The 13,841-nt window shown below is 51.8% G+C and overlaps 5 protein-coding genes across 5 annotated transcripts; 4 read left to right on the top strand and 1 right to left on the bottom strand.

The window, feature by feature from the left end:
• The first annotated feature begins 4,993 nt into the window (after positions 1–4,993).
• P170DRAFT_437913 (uncharacterized protein) lies at positions 4,994–5,456 on the top strand. The gene has a single exon (XM_024849473.1). The coding sequence runs from the start codon at positions 5,136–5,138 to the stop codon at positions 5,436–5,438; it is 303 nt and encodes a 100-aa protein (XP_024703545.1). The 5' UTR covers positions 4,994–5,135; the 3' UTR covers positions 5,439–5,456.
• A 116-nt stretch (positions 5,457–5,572) lies between these two features.
• Positions 5,573–6,173, top strand: P170DRAFT_437912 (uncharacterized protein; the record flags this gene model as incomplete). The annotated part of the gene is made up of 1 exon (XM_024849472.1): positions 5,573–6,173. A coding segment is annotated over exon 1 (242 nt), but the record flags the coding sequence as incomplete, so codon positions are not given.
• Positions 6,174–7,332: 1,159 nt separating this feature from the next.
• Positions 7,333–9,979, top strand: P170DRAFT_447998 (transcription factor domain-containing protein; the record flags this gene model as incomplete). Its single annotated transcript, XM_024850935.1, has 4 exons — positions 7,333–7,779; positions 7,854–7,951; positions 8,016–8,789; positions 8,854–9,979. 4 exons carry the CDS (start codon positions 7,333–7,335, stop codon positions 9,977–9,979), a joined length of 2,445 nt encoding a protein of 814 aa, XP_024703543.1.
• A 230-nt stretch (positions 9,980–10,209) lies between these two features.
• P170DRAFT_437910 (tubulin-binding prefolding complex subunit GIM3) lies at positions 10,210–11,207 on the bottom strand. Its single transcript, XM_024849471.1, has 4 exons — positions 11,161–11,207; positions 10,924–11,061; positions 10,719–10,786; positions 10,210–10,630 (listed from the first exon to the last, which is right to left on the bottom strand). The coding sequence occupies exons 1-4, from the start codon at positions 11,176–11,178 to the stop codon at positions 10,438–10,440; spliced, it is 417 nt and encodes a 138-aa protein (XP_024703542.1). The 5' UTR covers positions 11,179–11,207; the 3' UTR covers positions 10,210–10,437.
• A 1,146-nt stretch (positions 11,208–12,353) lies between these two features.
• On the top strand, positions 12,354–13,474 carry P170DRAFT_359380 (autophagy-related protein 27; the record flags this gene model as incomplete). Its single annotated transcript, XM_024844351.1, has 3 exons — positions 12,354–12,609; positions 12,699–13,170; positions 13,279–13,474. The coding sequence occupies 3 exons, from the start codon at positions 12,354–12,356 to the stop codon at positions 13,472–13,474; spliced, it is 924 nt and encodes a 307-aa protein (XP_024703541.1).
• Between the last annotated feature and the right edge of the window lie 367 nt (positions 13,475–13,841).

Below are 13,841 nucleotides of genomic sequence, written 5' to 3'. Positions count from 1 at the left end.
ATTTCTGACTCTGGCTCTGTTTCTGTTTTTATTCTGGTCGCGATTCTCCTCCCTGCTCCTGCTCCTGCTCTTCCCGCACATCCGACGCCAAGCTCCTAACGACGCAACTAGACATGTCGCTGTCTCGATGCAGCCTGAGATACCAGGTAAGTAGTGCTGTGTACCTGCCTCTGGAGGTCTTTTTGGGGCTAGTCGGGTGCGAGGGATTAGTGTCGCCTCTTGCCCGTCTAAGGAATAGATCTATGGCCTATCTACTGCGTATGCGTATGTATACTCCGGACTGAGCGATTCAGGCGACATAGCCTCAATACCCTGCCTAAGTGCAACTAGCCCAGGTAAGTAAGAAAGTAGTCGTCTGGGCACGAGTCCATTCGGAAGCTTCGGTTCGGTTCGATTCAGAGCGAGGGCTTGGTCTGGAGGGAACTGAGTCAGGTGTTTGGTTTTAGTTTTGGTTACCGTGTTTTATTTTGTTTTGCTTTGTTTTTGTTTTTCTCTTACGACGGGTTTCAAATTCAAACGTTCCCGCTGGGTCCATGATTCTCGGGATTCGGGTTATTCTTGGTTTATCTCGTTGTTTGCAATTTGCACTTCCCTGCGGTGCACTGTTACTGTATGCGTATGGGATAGATTGGTGGCATCTATCCGCTAATATTAGGTAGTACGATGAGATTATGCGAGTGACGGCCAGATTGATTAAGTGGACTGGACAGAGGAGGGGAGCTAAGAAATAGTCCGTCCTTGCTACGGAGTCCTCGCTGAGTCTCCGGTCTCGTGAGGACTACGGCTAGTCTGCGACAGCAGTAGTCGGTGGATTCGCACTCTGAACATGTGGGAACGAAACGAGCCAAGCCCGGGCCCCGACAGATGCTCATTTCAGATAAATTGGCTCATCGATCATGATGCAATACTTCGATGTAGATGAGGGTAAGGCGTCCTGGCTCTTTGACTTATCCTAGACTTCCTGCGGTCCTTGGTCTACATAATGCATAATATGTAGGACAATGAAACTGAACCACCCCCTCGCACAGCCAAGACGCATAAGACGGAATCAGACAATGAAGACATGCCATGCCATGCCATACACCCCGGGATGTGCCACGGAAGTCAGTCAGTCAGGTCGGTAGGTCAATGCATCACCCACGTGGACCGTTGTGTCCAAGCGATGTCGACATCCTCATTGCCACCGGTGATTGGACCTTGGCGCGCTTGCGCTCGTCAAGGCTGACGAGACGGAGGGAAACCTGCCTACGGACGGGACGAGGCCAGACCAGTCAGAGATCGCGTTCGACACGAGATATTTGCGGTGTAGAGTCTAGTCTGTTCCTAGAAAAACTGTACGGAGAAGGTGTGGCCATTGGTTGTGCCCCATGCGCGGAACTCGCCGAGATTAGGTAGGCTAGGGAGACTCCGACCATCTAGGCTGTAGACTATCCGGGTTGGCTTGGTTCCGAATTCCGTCAACATTCCGTGCTCTTGCTGTCAGGTTGAAGTGGCATGGCCTAGTGTGTAGCAGGCAGTCAAGCAACCGGAAGAAAGAAAACGCAGCCTCTGAGATGCAGGAATTGTCACGGACACCGTCTCATCACAAACCGTGGACGCACATGACTTCATCCGCCCGTTCGGGCCATACTCCGTGGTCCAGAGTAAGCATGCTAACGAGCAGCCTAAGTCGCCGGGCTAGCTGGATGTGACCCATCTCGGCCGTGACTGGGGATTGACTCGTTTCGAAACGCAGCAGAAACCCACCCGTAGCCGACAGAAATTGAAGCGCGCAAGGGTTAAAGATAGAAACTGGAAAAACCCCTCACGCTTGACGCTCCGAGAGAAAGAAAGAAGAATAAGGCAAGATGGGGTGCAGCGACGGACTGTCACGGGAAGGGCCACCTGGGGCCGGAATCCACGCCTGAGCCAATGGGCGTCCCCCCGACGAGCGTCTTTCCCGTGCTTCAGCCGTTTGACGAGGTAAATGGCTGCTAACTTTGGCCGTGGCCCACCTGGAAAGAGATCCGATACCCGCACTAACCACCCGGGCGCCGAAGGAGGCAGTCGGTCAGGTTCAGTCATTCAGGAGGGGTCGTGATGGTCGAGAACGACATCAGGAAAGAATATGGGAAGGAGCGTTGATGACGCTGCACTGCGCTCGCATACTGGAAATGACAGGAGCGCCGCGTGATCCTGAGAGTCGTATACCCCGAGCCTCGAGAGATCAACAATGTGATGATGGATTGCAGCCCGCGACCATGCTATCTGATCACAATGATAATCTTCGTTAGTGCGGGGGATGGAATAGAGAGACAGAAAAAAAATTAATTAAAAAAAAAGACAGTAAAAAAAAGAAAAGCTGCCCGGTCAGAGCCTTCTCCTTCTCAGCCCTCCAGGCTAGACTACGCTGTTTCAAGCAGCCAACTCCGCATGGAGTAATCGGCGCCTACGCCTCTCAGCAACCACGAAGGAGCAATCATGCAATCACCGTCGAGAGGGGGGGAATCAACGATCGGAATCCTTCCGTTTCGAGGCGAATTGCCTCCTGATATGCCGGGAAGGGGTTCGTGCTGCGCACTTCGAGCCAGCCCCAATGCGCGAAGGAGGAAATGGGGCTCTAGGGGGGATGAGATGCTTGCTCGCCCAGCTCAGAAATCTCGCACAAAGTCCGTCGGACAGATAGGGATGGGATCCTTGGCTGGGGAGGAATGCAAGGAATATGATGTATTAGGGGCATTTCCGCAGCTAAAATTATTCGCGACAGTTTACAATAGATGAAGCCGGTCAATCGGGAGACGCAGGGATATATTTTCCGTGGGCAGAGGCCGGAAACTTGCAGGGTGCAGAAGCAGCTGGGAATGGCACGAGGAGCTCGGGCCCAGACCCTGTGCCCTATGTTGACATTCAAAACGGAAGGCGATACCTGCTAGCGGCTTGGGTCGGGGCTTACTCCGTGGTTTTAGATGCATGGACTAGGGACTTCCGACCGGGATGGGGAGGGGAAGACAGAAAATAATCTACCACGTACCAGCGGAGCATCCTATTTTAGCATGCTAGCCAGCCACAGTCCGAACATCACGACGATGACAAGCCACTAACGGAGCGGGTGGACAGGGAGTGGCAGATAAGTGTTGACTTAATAATGCCGGCTGGGCCAGACCGAAAGCAAATGCATCATGGGAAGAACCTTCTTCTTGATCGACACCGCCACACGCACGAGGCAGCTCTCGGTCCACCGTAGGACAGAGTACGTTGCATGGAAGCCTTGGGAATTAGTACCCATATCCTGTATAGAAAAGAGAGAAAAAAAAATTAAAAAGATAAAAGAAATGAAAAGAAAAGAAAAGAAAAGAAAGAAGAATGAAATCATTCGGTGGTGACCGATCCGGTGAGGCAGCCGCTTCGTACTCCGTATTATCCGTGCCATGGAGACTCGTCTGGCTCTTACGGCCGCCGGCCGCTGAATGGGTTGAATTCGGACAAAACGCGGTCAAAACCTAAAGCCAAGCGAAAAATCTCCGGGCGAAACAAACACAAAATGGGCGGGATTTTTTCTTTTTCGTCTTTGGTTTCTTGGTTCAGGGACTGGGTCTACTGAGCATGATTGGGAGCGGGGAACATCTGTCGGGATTCGCAGAGCTAATCGTCGCCTATGATTGATTGCTTGCTTGGATTTCTTCTCCTGCCTTCCTCGGGGTTGGACGGTTTCATCTTCCGTTTGGCGAGAATTGCTTTTGCAGAATGTCCCTTGAAAAAAAAAAAAAAAAAAAAAAAAAATTGTCTTTCTCTTTTTCTCTCACAAGTCTGGAGGGCAGTACTCCGTAAACACTTCAGCCATGAGCCAGTGTATCACCGGTCCACCCGCTAACCTTTCCACCTTACCGTCCCGGTTGTCCATCCGGGATGGGTTTGCCTTGCGTCTGGCCAATCAACCCTGTCAACCTCTCGGCCCATGAAGCGACTTCAACAGATCGTCGCAACGATCACAAGAGATTTTTCTTTACTCCATAATATTTTCTGAGCGGTTCCGTTGTGCTGATGACGTTGACCAGCCTTAGGACCGGAGGGGAAGGAATCACATCCAGGTCGAACCTCTATATTCCGACGAATTATAGGTACGCCGTAGCTGTCCAGCTGAGCTAGCTGGACAGCTAAGTTGGTCTCTGTAGACGTACTTGGTACCTACGGTAGTCCCTCCTGCATGGCCAAACTAACTTTCATGCCTTAGCTTGGTTGGGACCTAGCCACTACGCAGCAAATGTCTATCGAATCCGTCGTCAGATTCAGGGGAGCGTACGGAGTAAGCCTAAGCGCAGCCAGCACAGACGCCCCAAGAGGTATCGGTGAAGAGGATGGAAAACGAACAGGAATAGTAATGGACCAGGGATCCAATCAGACCATAATTCCTAGAGGCGAAATAGGCAGGTAACTTCAACTTAGGTTTTAAAAGGTACCCAGGGAAAAAAATTGACTTTCCATATTTCCGTCAACCAGTCAATGGTTTGGCCCAAGAAAAAAAAAAAGAAAGAAAAAAAGAAAAAAGAAAAAAAGGCACCACACTGCCGCGCACACCACGCTTCCAGTAGGAAATAAATATTAATGAAAGAAAAAAAGAAAGAAAAAAGAAAAACCAGCCCGTCGGCTCTTCGCTGCAGACCAGACCCATCCACAACCACCACTACTGACGGTTGCCGTGATGATCATCGAGCGAACCGCTGCTCCTTACGTACGGACTACGGAGTCCATGTCGGTTAAGGGAGAACAAGACCTCGGATATGCTGGCGGGTGGGAATGTCAACCACAACAGAGTTTAGCGTTTGGAAAAAAGGATTCGAGCTCCGAAGGCTGTCAGAGTCATACAAAAGAAAATAATTAAAAAAATCAAACAAAAAAAAAAATTGAGTAACCAGTAAGCACCCACACCAGGTATCAAAGTCCGGGTCCATCCATCCACGCAAACAACGCATGTCATTCAGAAGGTCTAGATAGATAGCTCTGACCACGTTGACAGTCCTCACACCGTTCGGATCCTGCAATCGGAATGGTAGAAGCTCACCCAGTACTGCTCGCCTAGTGGGACTCGTGGACCATAGGAAGAACGACCGACACGTCGTGATCTTAGGGATGATTACACTGCCACTGCCGATCTCGGGATGCCTCCAACGTTAGCTTGGAGGTCTGACCTCCCCCCCATTCCACGTCGAAGCTCCCCCTCTGTCGATGCATGGCCAGGGCCAAGCCGTCAAGGGTCAGGCATGAAGAAAGAGGAGGGAAAAATGCCACTGTCACGACTCAGGACTCAAGACTTTCCCCCGCGTCAGGGTGAAAATAGAAAGTTATTTACTATGTATAGCATATGCATGCCTGCCTGCATGACGGGTGCAGTATCTGCCCTCGAATATCGAATCACTATAGATTATGATCAAACGATTATGGCCAGGGTTCGGGAACGGTGACCGGGAGATGCATTTGCCCTAAGTTTAACGCTGCGAAGGATTCATGACAGTCTACGGAGTAGATCATCGGGGAGCTGTTAGGCGAATAATAAAATCAAATCAAATAAAATGATAAAATACAATAAACCAGCAGGGAATGGAATGATATCAGCTTGGATTGTTCTCGTGTTGCCCCTCTCTTCTTCTCTTTCTTTAATTTTCCTCAACCCAACTAATAAGCTATACGGAGTCGTCGTACCCAGTGGGATAAATGATGATACTATATTAGAGGCAAAAGTAATTTATAATACTAGGCAAGTTATAATGACCGAGCCCCGAAAAAAGAAAAAGAAAAAAGAAAAAAGGGCCAGTGCCCAACTCCTAAAGTACAGCAGAGAAACTAAACTCAAAAGGATGTCGGCAGAAGATTCCTAAGGATATGCTTCTGCAGTAAGCTCATTTGCTGATCTCCACCCTCCTCGATCCGATTTGGGTTCGAACTGGCGTCGTTTCAGTCATGTTTTTGGCTAGCCGGGGTCAGCCGAGAGACTTTCGGAGTCGTTTCCTGCCCATGGGTCGACCCTGAAGGTGGGATGCGAATGAAATGGATTTCGGTGTGGGTGTCGGTGCGACGCCCATGATTGGGAAGCATCGAGTGTCGATCGGGGTGTCGCTGGTGTCGCGAAGCATTCTGCTTCGGGGAGGCGAATGGGAGTTGGGAACGAAGTCCTGGATGAAGCGGTACCTGGAATCTGGTAGTGGTAGCATACGAGGCTAAGAATATCCAACATCATCTGTACGGTCATAATTAAAGCTGAGAAGTTTTTTTATTTTTTGTTTTTTTCCTTTTTTTTTTCTTTTTCTTTTTCTGAATTTTCTGTCAGAAAAAAAAAAATAAAAAAGAAAAGAAAATCAAAACGTTTCATCATTGCTCAATAATCCCCATCATCACCATGACTGCGATCTAATCTTATTAGGTTGATTGGATGACTCTGTTTTTTTATTTTTCCCTTCTTTTATTTTTATCATTGGATTATTTTTATTGCCCATTTCCCCTGCTCTGTCCGACTCCGACTCGACTGGATCATTCTTCTTATATTAAACATCACTCGGGATCATTCATCTGGCCCCCCCGTTGCCCCATCGCCTCTGGATTCCTCTTTCTTCCTCCCTTCCCCTCCTTGGATTTCTATTATTAAATATTCTAGAAGCACGAAAGAAAAAGAAAAATCAAATCGAGTCACGGAAAACAATAGGAAGATCGTGGTCCCAATTTCCACTCCGTCAGCAATTGTTTCCCTTTTTTTCCCTGTTCTTTTTATTTTCTTTTCCGTTCGGCGCACACATTGACACCAGCCTCGGTCTTATTATTGGCTTACGGTGGAGGTCGAGTCGTGTTATGAAGATGAAATAATCCAATCCGTCGCCTCAGCCACCTCCATCTGTCCGCATGTCAAGTCACCACCATTGATCGCTCCAACTCTAATCGCGCCAAACAATTGACTGATTACCTACACACTGGCCCTTCGCCCTGAGGGTCTCCCTCCCCGTTCTCATTCGCCACGCCAGAACCCGGAATATCGTTCATCTCTGGGGTCGGGATTTCCCCTGTTACTTTGTCCTCCGTCGTGATTGTCCTTACTGCCTGCCAGTAGTCTTGGTGCTGCCTACCTATACTAGTCCTCGGGTTTAGTGCCGCTTCTCAGCCCGCGATTTCTCCCGGGACGCATGGGAATCATCTTCTTCCCTTTCCTCTCCTTCAACTATACTCCATTCACTATCTTCGTGCATTCCTTTTCGCAGACGTTGCGCGGTCGTGGCGGGGTTTATTCCACTCCTTTCACCCAACCTATACCATCCCCGTCCCCTATTCTTACCGTCTACTCCCTTATGAGCTTGGCTCTCATAGTCCGAAATGCAGACACATTATTTTCGCTCGCCGAATAGCCAACCCCAAGCGGGTGTGCCGTACGAGTTACCCCCGGTGCAGTCGGTAACTTCACCCTCGGGGCCCTTCCAGCAGGGCCCTCCACCGGGTGCTCTACTTTCCGCTCCGCCGAGCAGACCCGAGAGCGGACTGCGCATGCCCCATCTACTGCAGCCGCTGGCCCAACAAATACCCAATCAACCTCCTCCCCCTCCGTCGTCGTACTCACGCTCTTATGAGTCCAGCGGCTCGCCCGCGGAGGGTATCTCAATGCTGCCCGATGCGCCGCCGCTCAATGGGCTGGCATCCGGCCCCCCGGGAATGCTTCAACCCGGGGCGGGGCCGCAGCAACAGCAACCCTTGCAGCAGAAAAGGGCCTATCGCCAGCGGCGAAAAGACCCCAGTTGCGATGCCTGTCGCGAGCGCAAAGTTAAGGTATTCTTGGCTTGATCCCTGTTCGTTTTTGGCTTGGCAAGTCGCCGTGATTAACCTTTGAGCCAATCTACTAGTGTGACGCTTCCGAGTCGTCTAGCTGCACCGAGTGTACGAATCGCAAAGTGCGCTGTCAGTTCACCAAGGAGACCAACCGGCGCATGTCTTCCATCAAGTGCGTTTTCCTCTGGTCCGCCGTTCGATTGTTTGGAGACCACCCCTGCTGACCCGATCTGTAGACAGGTGCAGGATCTAGAGAAGCAGCTCATCACGACCAAACAGCAGCTTCAGCAGCTCCGATCCGGCATGCTGAGATCCGACAATCTGATGGACCTGGATATTGACGGTGCCGGACAGCCGCAGCTGAAGTTACCGGACCTTGGATATCGCCCCCAGCGCCGGCCTAAGGCTCCCATCGCCCAGGATCTGACCGAGGCACGTGTCAACCTGCGCAAATACGGCAGAGGCATCATGCACGTGCCCACGCCATATCGCCAACAGGGCCCCAAATCCCTGCTGACGACCGAGAGCCCGCCGCTCCCTTCGAAAGATATCGCAGATCGCCTTCTGGCGCAGTATTATGCGTGCATCCATTCAGTCCTACCGGTCCTGCACTGGCCAACCTTCATCGCCGAGTATGAGAAGGTCTATCAAGCACGCTCCCTTTTAGGGATGCCACGCGAGTGGGTGTCCGTGCTGTTTGCGATCTTCGCTTGCGGCTCTCTTCACATGCTGGAGGAAACGAGAGAAGACGATGGCAAGGAATTCATCAAGATTTCCTGTGGGGTCATCGACGTGTGGCAGGACAATTTCACTCTCGACCAGGCGCGGGCGGCCTTGCTGGTCAGTATCTTCTTATACGAAGTGAATTCGAAATCTGCCAGCTGGGTGTGGATCGGTTCCGCAGTCAGGGTGGCCCAGGAGATCGGCCTCCACATCGAATCTGGGCCGTGGTCTACCCTTGAAGCTGAGACGCGAAGACGACTGTGGTGGGGGATGTACGCTTGGGATAGGTATAGCAATCTTGGGTCCTGTTCTTTGTAATCACTGTACGCTGACGATTTGTCTTTCCCGCAGGCTTCTGGCTCTTGAAATGGGCAAACCAGTTCTGATCAATGATCAGGACTGCGATGTCGATCTCCCTTGTCCTGTCGACGAGCAGTTTATATCAGATGGCGGGGTTGTGCCCGAAGGCCAGCAGACGACTGCCCTCCTCGCCACCATCCATGTCGTTCGATCAATCGGGCAACTTACGAGGACGTTGAGGTCCTCCAATATCAGCCCGGCAACGATTGACACATTCGAGCGACATTTCAATGCGTGTCTCGCCACTTTCCCCGCGCAATATCATCCGAAATCCGACCAATACCTCGATCCCCGAGCGCTTGACCCCATCATCTACCTCCAAAACGCTCGTCTCATCCTCCACCGCCATAACATTAACCCGTTCTGCGCGCCCGAAGTCCGTGCCTCGGCCCTCGATTATTGTGTTTCGACGTCTCAAGACACCGCGCGTCTACTTTCGCGATGCATGCGCCACCCCTCTAGTCCCCAGGGTTTCGGGGCAACCAATGAGGACTGGCGACCGTTGCTTGCCTCGTCGGCGGGAACCACGATGTGTACGCACATCTGGCGCTGTGCACTTATTCTGCTTTTCCGGCAGGATTTCGCCACGGCTCTGGTGTGTATCCAAGCAGCTGCCGCAGTTGGAGACTCGCGCGCGTTGAACGCGGCATGCGGGCGGTATATTGTTTTCTTCCTGAAATGCCTTCTGGACCGACTCCGCCACGGCGACGATCTCGAGCGAGACGAGGAAATGATGGCGTACGTCTCGGGGGATATGCAAGGCCACTGCGACGGGAGCTGGGTGTGGCAAGGCAGCGAGACCGGTTCCCAGCTGGCGGCAATGGCTTCTACGATCGGGAGCCCGGTTTCAATGGGGCAATCCGACCCCAGGGACAATATTTCCACCGACGATGCCGAGAACACTGAAGGTTGGCACTGGGTTGAACAGACGGTTCGTTACCTTCACGAGAGACAGCTCGAGCAGCAAAAGGAGTACGAGAGAAGAGACGCGCCGTCGTTCCAGAATCCACCGGAGTCTGCGTATCTCAGCCCCGAGGCTGCGGTTGGACGGGATGAGTCCTCGCCCCGACGCTCGAGCTCGTCTCATTCGCGCATGACGATCGCCAGCATTATATGATGTTCGGGCATCCAGAAGAGCTCCGAGCCGGTTTCCCTACCGTTGACTTCGATCTGCACCAGAGAAGAGCCGAAGTGGAGTGTATTAGTACTGGTATCAGGTCCGGTCATGGGGAAGGTCACGGAGCATGTGACACGAGGTTATGCATTACGATCAATTTATTGATGATCCACATCCACTCGCCTGTATATAGTATCACCGTATGACAGCTATCAAGATAAATCATTCTTCTTGGCCATAAGAACCGAATCGTAGTAAAACAATCATTGACACATGAAATTTTCTACCCCCGCCGTCTAGTAGTACGTGATCCTGCTCAGTCACCTCAATCTCTAATATTCCCAGAGTAGGAAGAAACAGAACACCCCGAATATCATGTCAGATCAGATCCGCCCGGCTAAACAGTAAACACCTCGAGATTAATGCATTAATTTTCTGAATTTGTTGGTTTCATAACGTTAAGTCTCCAGGTTAATACTCCGGCCGAACCGCGCATACAGCGCCACCTTCAGCTGCTGCAGCTCCTCGCGCAGATCGCCCAGCTTGTCCTCGAGGCCGGAGACCTCGGTGTCGATCTGCTCTGTGGAAGAGGACAGCAGCGACTGCGCTTCTTCGAGCGGTAGCTGGAAGAACGAGTCGCCGATTTTGTACCTGCTTGGGTTAGACCTTTTTTTTCTCCTATCGTTTATGGAGATAGGTTGAGATGGAATGGAGGTGGGTAAGGGGAGTGAGTACTTACGGAACCAATTCATCTTCATCCGCCAGTTCCAGTTCCGTCGAGACTTCCTCGAGATCTTCTTTGTCTTTCTGTAGAGGGGAGGGGAGGAGATTAGCCAGACCAGACCAGACCAGACCAGACCCTCCTGAATCCCAAGCGGTAGATAGATAGATAGACGGCCACCACACCAGACTAGGGGAACGAAATGAAAAGGACAAAAACGCACCTGCTTCGCCTTCAACAGATCCTCCAGGACGGTCTCCCGCTGATGCAGGCGACTGAACCTATTGATCTTCTCCTGGTCCTCGCGACGGACCTCATTGTCGTCGCCGCCGCCGACGGCGACTTCGTCTTCTTTCGAGAGCTGCCATGTTCATGTCTCAGCGTGCTTACGTTACATTTTCCCCCTTTCTTTCTGCGTCGTAGCAGAAGGGATAGAGGAAAGAAAGGATCGGGGGATTACCATGCGCGTCTGCATCATCTTGAATCAGGGAGGGCAGCTGGTGCTCTTTCTTCTGCTTGCTTCTGTTTGGTTTCTGATGGTCTTTTGGTGGGGTGGATTGGGGTTAGTCAGCGGTCACGTGGTGGAGGTGCAGTAGATGGTGAAGTATTCAATTTTCTATGCGTCCTGGCGGTTTTTTTTGGATATGGTGAATTGAGAGTTAGATATGTCCTAGTTGAGTTGGTTCTTAGTGGTTTATCTGGCTTTATTGACTGGAGGGTGATGCTGTGGCATCACTGGAGACTTGGGGGCTTCGTTGTATATAATTGTGCCAGCTTCGAGTTGGATTCAACATCGACTGACTCACTATTTTATTATTTTTATTATCATTATTTTTTCTTTTCGACATGAAATATTTATCTTGCTTAGATTTATAGATGTCACGTACGAACTACAAGGAACTGTTGTGAAATATTGATTGATGCTCAGTACTACTGGTATATGGTCTTGCCTGTCTACAAGTTGTACAACCTCATGGCGATGCTTTATCCAGACCAATGGCTGTCACATAATCCCATTGTGCTATGAATGGTCGCCCTTAATTGAAGGATCGCCAATTCTCGATTTCATTAGCAATTAATAACATTAATCACTGCTCCCACGCAGTCACGCCGGTCGGGTGACATCATCACCCTCGCCCATCATCTGGTCGCTCCGAGCGAATCAGCCTGCGAACATTTGGCCAGTGAGCGCACAGCAGCAAATGCGCTTCCGAAATCCTCTCTATCTTCTGGAGGCACAGTTCATCATCCCTCGAGGCTCCAACACTCCACGTGGGCTGTGTCCTGGATAGAAAAGATATTGGGCACACCAGAGTCGAGCCAGCCGACGCTCGGAGAAAACCAACATCCCGAACGCCGCATCGAGGAGCTCGTCCAGTCTGCCAGACCAAGCCATTCCGCCCCAGATTCCTTGCCTGCCTGGGCTTCTCTCGACAACCACTGTCATCTCCGACACTCAACGACCCAGACATCCCTCCTTGCATCGGTCTGACCTCTGCCCTTCTTTGGCCTTCCCTTTTCCGGCTCCCTGCCGCCCTGCGAGCTCTTCACGGCCATCACCGCCGATCCCATCATCGCGCAAACAATCCACCAACCAACCAGCCAACATCGAACGAGACCCGGTTACGACTTCACGCCTCTTCCTCCTCCATCATGCGGGTATCCTCCGCCCTCTCCTCCGCCGCCCTCCTCTTCTCCGGCCTCGCCTCCGCCCGCGGCTTCGACTGCAAGGACATCGTCGTCGACAAATACAAATATAACCTCAATCCGCTGGGCGGAGTGCACGTCCTGTACGATAACAACGTGACGGAATCCTCCTCGGTCAACACCACCTATGTGCTGAACATCTGCGGGATCCTGAAGGGGGCGTCGAACCGGGATGGGATGAAATGCGGCACTTCGAAGAACAGTACGTGATGGCATCCTCCTGCCCACCTATTTCCATCCTGGCAATCCCTCCACCCCGTGAAACTGTAACTGACCACCCCTCCACTCTAGTCTGCGGCTTCGAAAAAACACATTTCCCCGACGGCGCCGAAACCAAGAAACCCTTCCCCATCGCCGGCCTGGAACCCGGCGGCCACGGCTCCATGGAGCCGCAGATCACGCGGCTGAAATCCGACGACTCCGACCGCGAGGGTCTCCGCGTGAAGCTGTCCGGCGGCAGCTACGAGAACGCCGACGGCAAGAAGAAGAAGGCCGGCGCCGTCATCGAGTTCCAGTGCGATCCCGACCGGTCGGGATTGGAAGGCCTGGAGTCGACGAAGGACGAGGAGATGCGGCGTCGGGAGGAGGCCGGCGACGCCCAGGATCAGCAGAGTCTGCAGTTTAAGAGCTTTGGGCTGGCGGATGACGACTCGTATGTGTTGCGCTTGGACTGGAAGACGCGCTATGCGTGCGATAACTACGTCGATGATAAGGAGGGCGATTCGTCGAGTCATTGGGGGTTTTTTACTTGGTTGATTATTATGTGAGTTTTGTCCCTTTGCCTGGGTTCAGAGAATCCGGGCTCTTGTTGAGATTGACCCCCCCGTGTGCTGGACTCTCCATATATTCGAAAGCTAACGAATATGAATAGCCTCTTCCTCGTGATCGCCGCCTACCTCATCTTCGGCTCATGGCTGAACTACAACCGCTACGGCGCTCGTGGCTGGGACCTGCTCCCCCACGGCGACACCCTCCGTGACGTCCCCTATATCTTCCAGGACTGGCTCCGACGAGTCATCAACACGCTGCAAGGGTCCGGTTCCAGAGGAGGCTACAGTGCGGTGTAAGATGTAGATTTCGAATCCTCTCATCTTTTGCCTTGCTTTTTTTCTCTTTCTTGTGCTTGTTCTTTTGGCTGGTTCTTGGGCATCTCGTTTGCTTTGCTTCTTTGCTTTGTTCCTGGTTCCTGGTTCCCCTTTTTGTGGTTTCCCTGGATTGGTTCGGATCGGATCTCTCTTGCTCTCTCTCTTGGTTGGGTGGCTGCCTCGGTGTCGATTTTCCTTTCTGGTTTTGCTTCTCTGGGGTACAGCCTATCTGTCCATTCAGGATAGGATGAGCTGAGCTGATAGAATGGGGAGGGTGAAGTCGTGCTGAGGTAGCTATCTACCTACTTACTTCCCTTTATCGCGGTACCTAGGTATCAATCGGGTTGGA

The sequence above is a fragment of the Aspergillus steynii genome, assembly GCF_002849105.1.
Source record: "Aspergillus steynii IBT 23096 chromosome Unknown P170scaffold_5, whole genome shotgun sequence".
Classification (NCBI taxonomy): Eukaryota; Fungi; Ascomycota; class Eurotiomycetes; order Eurotiales; family Aspergillaceae; genus Aspergillus; species Aspergillus steynii.
This window is presented reverse-complemented; position numbering and strand designations above follow the sequence as displayed.

Bases quoted from the DNA above. Each gene is read 5' to 3' on its own strand.
- P170DRAFT_437913 (XM_024849473.1), top strand. From the start codon at position 5,136: ATGCCTCCAACGTTAGCTTGGAGGTCTGACCTCCCCCCCATTCCACGT.
- P170DRAFT_437910 (XM_024849471.1), bottom strand. The intron at 10,787-10,923 runs GTGCGTTTTTGT...TCCCCTCTACAG, and splicing joins ATCTGTTGAAGGCGAAGCAG to AAAGACAAAGAAGATCTCGA. The intron at 10,631-10,718 runs GTAAGTACTCAC...TAACCCAAGCAG, and splicing joins GATGAAGATGAATTGGTTCC to GTACAAAATCGGCGACTCGT.